This window comes from Arachis ipaensis, chromosome B4 (assembly GCF_059453495.1).
Source record: "Arachis ipaensis isolate K30076 ecotype BB chromosome B4, ASM5945349v1, whole genome shotgun sequence".
In the NCBI taxonomy this organism is placed as follows: Eukaryota; Viridiplantae; Streptophyta; class Magnoliopsida; order Fabales; family Fabaceae; genus Arachis; species Arachis ipaensis.
Genome location: NC_142439.1, coordinates 142,568,347 through 142,576,144, shown reverse-complemented (window position 1 = coordinate 142,576,144; position 7,798 = coordinate 142,568,347). Strand labels below are relative to the sequence as shown.

At 27.7% G+C, this 7,798-nt stretch overlaps 1 protein-coding gene across 3 annotated transcripts; it reads right to left on the bottom strand.

The window, feature by feature from the left end:
* Positions 1 to 536: 536 nt before the first annotated feature.
* On the bottom strand, positions 537 to 6,482 carry LOC107635337 (protein NRT1/ PTR FAMILY 7.3). Of its 3 annotated transcripts, none has more exons than XM_088483165.1 (5): positions 6,297 to 6,482; positions 5,377 to 5,518; positions 4,535 to 4,752; positions 2,472 to 3,028; positions 537 to 1,805 (listed from the first exon to the last, which is right to left on the bottom strand). In XM_088483165.1, the coding sequence occupies exons 2-5, from the start codon at positions 5,498 to 5,500 to the stop codon at positions 902 to 904; spliced, it is 1,803 nt and encodes a 600-aa protein (XP_088339291.1). In that variant the 5' UTR covers positions 5,501 to 5,518; positions 6,297 to 6,482; the 3' UTR covers positions 537 to 901. The 3 variants fall into 3 exon arrangements, with proteins under 3 accessions (XP_088339291.1, XP_016194284.1, XP_020977698.1); XM_016338798.3 differs by having other exon boundaries at positions 5,377 to 5,510; positions 6,297 to 6,478; XM_021122039.2 differs by lacking the exons at positions 5,377 to 5,518; positions 6,297 to 6,482 and adding an exon at positions 5,177 to 5,284.
* Positions 6,483 to 7,798: the final 1,316 nt, after the last annotated feature.

The following is a 7,798-nucleotide window of genomic DNA, read 5'->3' as shown; positions in this document are numbered from 1 at the left end:
ATTTGGGATGATGATAGCGAAAGAAGAGAATAAGAAGGAGGAGGAGGAGGAGGAGGATGCGTGAATTTAAAAGAAGAAGATGACGTATGCATGTATTTGGAAGAAGAAGAAAAGCGCAGGAGAGGAGAAGAAAAAAAAGCGCGTGCAACGACGCTCTTTTAATGAGAATGATTTTTGTTGGTATTGGACCTACTTGAGTAAACTTGAATGAAAAAATACTTAGATATGTAGCAATATCCTAAAAAAATATTCCGCTAATATAATATCCCTCTCTTGGATTGTTTTAGAAAAAAAAATTATGTTCTAGCAATTTAATCCCATAAATTGTTTGTGTTACAAAAACGCTTTTATAATTTTGTTAAATATTAAATCACCCAATGATTAAATGTTACACCAAAGCTGAGACAACATTAAAAAAATTAGCCTAATATTTCAACCCTCTAAGACAAAAATTAAATGATAAATGTTGTTAATTAATTCAATGGATATAAGTAGCAAAATTAGGTACCATATATGCTAATGCTATATATGAATTAAGCAAGATAAATCAAGACTCTTCATTACAACAAAAAGTACAAGGGAAACCAAATACATTTTCTGAAATATAATAAAATTACACCATAACACACCACCAGATACAATATGTAGCTACTAATATAATAGAACCATTTGCTCTGCCTAGAGAAAATGCAAAACCAATTTCTCCAGCTTCACAGCAACCAGTAAAATTTAGGGTGGTATATACAGAGATCTATATGTCATTATTCTTTGTCATATATGTTTTCATTTTTTTTTTAATTTGAAACTCTGAAAATTTGGGATATCAATTTAAGCATGTCCAAATTTTGACAGTAACAAATAAGATGAAAAGAAACAATATGTGTATATATATACACACACACTACACTTTGAGATCAAAATCTTTGACTTTGTTGATGTCTTCTTCTTCATCATCATTGTTCCCTTGAAACTTGATATATTTATACCACCTTGCCCAAGCAATATAAATGAGAAAATCTGCAGAAGTTAATACAGCTAAGAGGAAATAAAACCTGTCCAAATGTCCCTTGTTAAGGTTTCCAGGGATCCAACCAGGCATATCTTGATCCTTAGCAGAAATCTTCATGACAATTGCAACAAGCAAACTACTAACATAGTTTCCAAGTGAAATTGAAGTCATGCAAAGTGCACTACCAAAGCTTTTCAATGCATCAGGTGCTTGTCCATTGAAGAATTCCAATTGACCAACATACATGAACACTTCAGATGCACCTATTAGTACATATTGTGGAACTTGCCAAAATATGCTAAGTGAACTTGACCCTGACCCTGATCCTTCATCACAATTGTTGTTGCAACCTTTTGATGCATACTTCAATCTAAAATGTTCAACCAACCCTGCTGAAATCATTGCCATGATCGCCACGATTAGGCCGATTCCCATCCTCTGGAGCTCTGTTAGTCCTCTGGAGTTTGTTTTTCGCGCAACGAAGGGGTCGAGGACTCGCCTGTAGAAGAAGATAAATGCTGCAACACTGAGGATATCGAAGCTAGACATGCTTGCTGGAGGAATGCGGAAAGATGAGATTCTAGTGTCCATTGCATCACCTTGCTCAACAAAGAGTGATGCCATTTGAGTAAATACAACTGAGTAGAGTATTGTGCATAGCCAAATTGGGAGTAACCTTAGTATGCATTTCACTTCCTCAACTTGTGTCACAGTTGATACATGCCATGGATTGCATTTGTTTTCTTCCATTTCTTTTACATCCTTGGTTGTCATGTATGCTGCTTTATCCAAGAAACTGCCAAATTTAATCAGGGTATGTATCAATGTTTCTATAGTTTTCAAATTGTGTTGCATTGTATAAAATATAGTTTGTTGTATTGTATGTGATGTAAGTTAATCTCAGAAACTTTTTATATTTTTAGAAACAAAAGGATATCCTAAAAATTGGAACCAGCCAAAAAAATTTAGGTGGATACAACAATAAAAAATTTATAATTGTTTTCATATGAAAATTTTTTTTTTTTACTCTTGGATGATGAATTATATGGTTAGATTTTGATATTTAAAAAAGTGTTGTCTTTGTTTAAAATGTGGCTAAATAAATAAATCACACTTTTAAACAAAACATCTTCATAAAAAAATGTTTTTGTCATCTTCATTTGAGTAGTTGCCAAAAATTTATATGTAACAAGTCCGAAAAGGCAAGTAGGTTGTTAGGTTTGCGACAACCGATGTGAAATTGTATCACATCCCAATATATAGCTACACACAATAACGTCTTTGGATTTATGTAGGGTTGAGTTAGGTATGTGACCGTCAGTGTAAAATTTTGTCGCATCTCAATGTATAGACACGACGCACTGACTTTTTTAGTCCATATAATTGACTCCGCATAGTGGGAAAAGACTTTGTTAAGTAAATATTAATAAGTGTGTATATGAATGTTAATTGTTATGCATACCTAAATCCTTGTGTGTGTAGTAATTTCCTGCCATAATTGGTTGAAAATTCTTCACCCTCAAAAAGTTCCTCCTCAGGTTCTAGCACCTTGACCTTCCACTTCCTCATAGCAGCTACAAAAACTTGGCAAAATCTAGGTAGAGGGTTCCCACTAGGCTTGAAGTACCTATACCTTGGTGTGCCACAAATGAACAAAACCAATGCCATAGCAGCAGAACCAGCAGAGGCCCAAAACCCAATAGTCCAAAGCCCATTATCCTCAAAATAGTCCAAGATGGTGTTTGAGAAAAGTGAGCCAAGGTTCAATGCCAAATAGAAATAGCTGAAAAATGCTATCTTTGAGTGCCCTTCATTAGGATCACCTTCATCAAATTGGTCAGCTCCAAATGTAGCTATGTTGGGTTGGTACCCTCCATTTCCTAAGGCTATTAGGTAAATTGAAACATAGAATATTGCATTGTGATATGAAGAATGTGATCCACAATGAAACTTTGCATCACCACATCCCTTAGGCTTCAATAGGAATATGTATGAGGACAATGATAATGCCACCAAACCCTATATATAGATAAGAAAACCAATACAATTAATTAATCATCAGCATCAATGTCCCAATAATAACAATAACAATAATAATAAGGAAAAATTCCACTTTCCTTCTCTCTATTTATAAAATATATTCTCCTCTCTTATAATTTTTAAAAAACTTTTTTTTAATCTATTTTAATTTTTTTGTGTTAACTAATATTAATTTTATCTATTTTTCAAAAAAAAATATTTTTACAAAAATACTCTTTAACAAAATTTTATTTTTTTGTCATTAAAATTTACTTACTAAAATATCCTTTAATAAATTATTTTTTTATTAATTAAATTATATTTTTACCAAAATATTTTTTTTAAAATTAATAATTAAATTATTTTTTTCTAAGATACCCTTCAATAATTTTTTAATTATTAAATTGTGATTTTACCAAAATTTTCTTTAACAATTATTTTTATATTCTACTATTAATTTTTCGATATCAATATATATTATTTTAACATTAAATAAAAAAATCTTATCACTGTTAATATGTATAACAATTAATATATATTGATATCGAAAAATAATCTTACCAAGATTTTTTTATTTAATGTTAAAATAATATATATTGATATCAAAAAATTAATAGTAAAATATAACTATAATTGTTAATAAAAATTTTGGTAAAATCAAAATTTGATAATTAAAAAATTATTGAAGGGTATCTTAGAAAAAAATAATTTAATTATTAAATTTTTTAAAAAAATATTTTAGTAAAAATATAATTTAATCAATAAAAAAATAATTTATTGAAAGGTATTTTGGTAAGCAAAATTTAATGGCAAAAAAATAAATTTTTTACTAAAGAGTATTTTTGTAAAAAATAATTTATTTTTCTTTAAAAATAGATAAAATTAATATTAGTTAACACAAAAAATTTTAAATGGATTAAAGAGGACATTTTTTAAAAATTATAAAGAAAGAAAAATGTACATTCTACAAATAGAATGGAAAGGAGTGTCATTTTAGTATCTCTTAAGGAAAAGAGAGTGAAATTTTCTCTAATAATAATTACAATCATATTAGGTATACACAAAAAATTAGCCAACAAATGAGCCATTTATATTATGAAATTATTCATTCCAAAAACTTAAGTTAATACGAATAAACAACACTATTTTATTTTTGTATAAATCTTCTTTTCTTCTTTTATTTGTCTTATGTTATTATTATTTTTTTTGACTCATCAAGAATCAAACTCTTAACCAGTTAACCTTTTGTATATAGAACTTTAATATTATGTCAAAAAATTACTTATTCTAAAAATTTAAGTTAATAAGAGGAGTCAACATAAAAAATTATATTTCTAACGTATAATATACATACTAAAAACATAGAATACGTATTGAAAATGTATTAAACAACACATTTATATAAAAATATATAATAATTTATTTAGCGGCTGATTTTTAGTTTGTTTATAGAAATGTAGTAATAATTAATAACACTTAATTCTAATTTGGTACATGTATACTTACAATAAGAAAGATAAGTTGGAAGAGAGCACAAGTAGCATACCTTCCTAAGTAAGAGTCACTTAGGAAGGCACCAAGAAGAGAGAAGAGGTAAACAGTCCCAGTCCATTTGCTAACATTGTTGGCAGCATCAGCATTATCTTGGCCCATAACTCTTGTTAGAAACAGTACCAGATTCACACCCACTCCAAAGAATGCCAATGTTGCAAGCCCTTGGTTCACTACAAAGAAAAAAAAAAATCATTATATGCTTTGTGCATGAATTATAGACATGAAAAAGATTTTTATTTGAATTTTATCCTTTACAAGTTTTAGAATTTTACTTTCTGGTTTCATCATTTTGATTACCAACATTAGTCATATGAATAAAATTGATTTTCAGTAAAAAAATTATTTTTTGTCTTTTTATTAGTATTTCAAAAATTAAACAATTTATATGTATTTTATGTGTCTGTATCACTGTATGTATATGTATGTATTTATTTATTATTTAAAATAGTAAACAAACACGGGAATAACTCACATATGGTACAGTGACGTGTCCAATTTGTATAATGAATCTAACTTTATCTTTGTTTATTTATTTATTTATTCCAAATTTCCAATTAAGAATTGTCTTTTAGGAAAGACGAAATAACGGATTACCACATATTTTGGTATGTCATCAGTGTCCAACAAGCAATGCATGATGCATGCTCCAATTTGTGTATAATGTAGACGGATCATACAAATAGAAATAGAGTTAAATCTTCAAATTTTACGGGGAAAATAAAGTAATAAAATTAAAATAAAAATATTCTCTAGACTCTAGAGTATGTTAATTGGTTTAGTACTCATTATTATACCTAAAATCAAAATTCCTGCAACCCAATTTCCAGTTCTATCTCGAACTGCTGGATGACCATGCATGTCTACAGCTCCATCCATGGTGCATACCTCACTCACTTTCTTCTTCATCTTCTTCTCCATTTTATATTTCCTGCGATTCTTTGGGGGCAATAATAATAATAATAATAATAATAATAATAATAATAATAATAAGTACTAAAGTTTTGTACACAAATTAAACCTAGCTTGCATTATTTGGCCTTGATATATATAAATTTCAGAATACTTAAATGATATAATATAATTGAACAATATATAAAGGGAACATACTTAACAACCTAATGAGATTTTGAACAACTCAAAGATCACATCATATATAGGTGATATTTTTGAAAATGAAGTTTATTAAATGCAATAGATGATATACATGATGTTACTTGTGATTATTGGAGATATATCTTGAAAGAAGAGTTGTTTTCTATATACACCATACTAATTAATTTACATACTAAACCAATTTTATGTCACAAAAAAAAAAAATTTACATTCTCACCACCATCATTAAACAATATGCAAGTTAATCCCATACATAATACAAAATGAGTATACAAATGATCACTGTAATGAATATCTTAAAGAAAATACTATATATCTACTAGGTTTATTATATGTATATTCAGGCATGCAAGCATGCATGCATATAATAAATAGAAAGACAGAGATACAAACTTAAATAAGTATAAAAAATTTAAATTCCGTCTTGTGTATGTAATAATTTATTAAATAATGATATTTTTTAATTAAACCTATCAAACCGAAAAATACAGTAGACAATCAAAACAAAAAAATAGAGACATAAACTTGTAAATTAAACTTGTAATAATAATCAGAATAGAATTCTATCAAGAAGAATTAATGGGAATTCCAAGGAACTAACCTCTTTATCAAAATGCAAACAAAGCTATTATTGTTGTGCCCAATTAATAATAATCTTTGAAGTGGTGGTGATGAAAAATATTTGAATTGAATGAGAAGAAAATATTTAACCAAGAGAGAACTATAGCATATGTATAGTAATAAGTAATAAGTAATAACTAGTAACTATAGCTAGATATATATGAGCAAGTTGAAGAGTAGGGCATGGTATATATAGAAGTTAAGACTTAGGAGTTAGGAGGAGATATCACGACTATGTTGTATCAAATGTACACGTAGAAAGAGACAAGCAATTGAAGAGGTTTCTCTCTTACTTTAATTTCTAATTCACAGGAAAAAGTGGGTAAGTAAGAAGCGTGATACAGTTGGATACAGGCCATGAAAAAATATAGTAATGCATGCCTAATATACGCCATATGTATCACAATCATCGTAAAGTGATCATCAACATTATAATATATATCAATGTCTTGATGATATTATTAGTTATTACATCATGTTTCAGAAGGTGTGGTCCAATTAAGCAAGCTGTCATTGATAACTACATTTTATGAAATAAGAGAGACACCGTGCACTATTTTCAAATTTAATTTAGATCTATTACTTCTTATAATAACTTTACCTAAAGTTCATCAGCCAAATAATTAATAACTCAATATATATTACTAATTAATAACAATTTGAGCGAAAAAAATACATAAATTATTTAAAGAAAAATAATGCTATATATCTATATTTAAGATAATGTTTAACTAACTATAGGTTGCATGTATAACGTTTAATTAGCTCTATAGAAAATGATGCATAAAGTTTTGTCGTTTAGATATCACACATCTTATTATTATCTTAATGAAATTAAGATTTTCCTTCACAGAACAAATAGTTAGAGATTTTCCTTCATATTAATTAAAGTGTTGCAAAAACTATGAAAAAGATTTCTACATTAAAAGATAGGAGAGCATCTACCGGTATCACCCACTAGAGGAACTAGCTATATATATTGTGAATTAAAAAGGGTTATTATTATTATGTATAAGAGGAACCTTGATATATAAACTTATTTTATACAATAATAACTAAATATATATGATATTTAATTTGAATACAAATGATTATTATTGATTTGGCTAGCTTCTATATTTTAATAAAACCGTCTTAGAATGAAGGAAGCTCAAAGTATACGTCAATTACTTATGAATAGGCCATCATAAAACATGTGGTTATAATACAGAAATTCAGGGGAAGCAATCTATCATCACTGAAATTCAGAATAAGTACTTATATTATTGTTTGTTGATGCTTTTACTTAAGAAATTCCTTTTTATGCAAAAATTGTGGTGACTTATTAAGCTATTAGTACGACTAGGTATATTTTAAAAGAGATCTTTTATTTAATTTTTTATTATAATAATTAAAAAAAATTTGAAACAAATACATTTAAATAGATTTAGTATTTTTTTTAAATTAAATACATATCCAAAATACAAACTAAATAAAACTGAA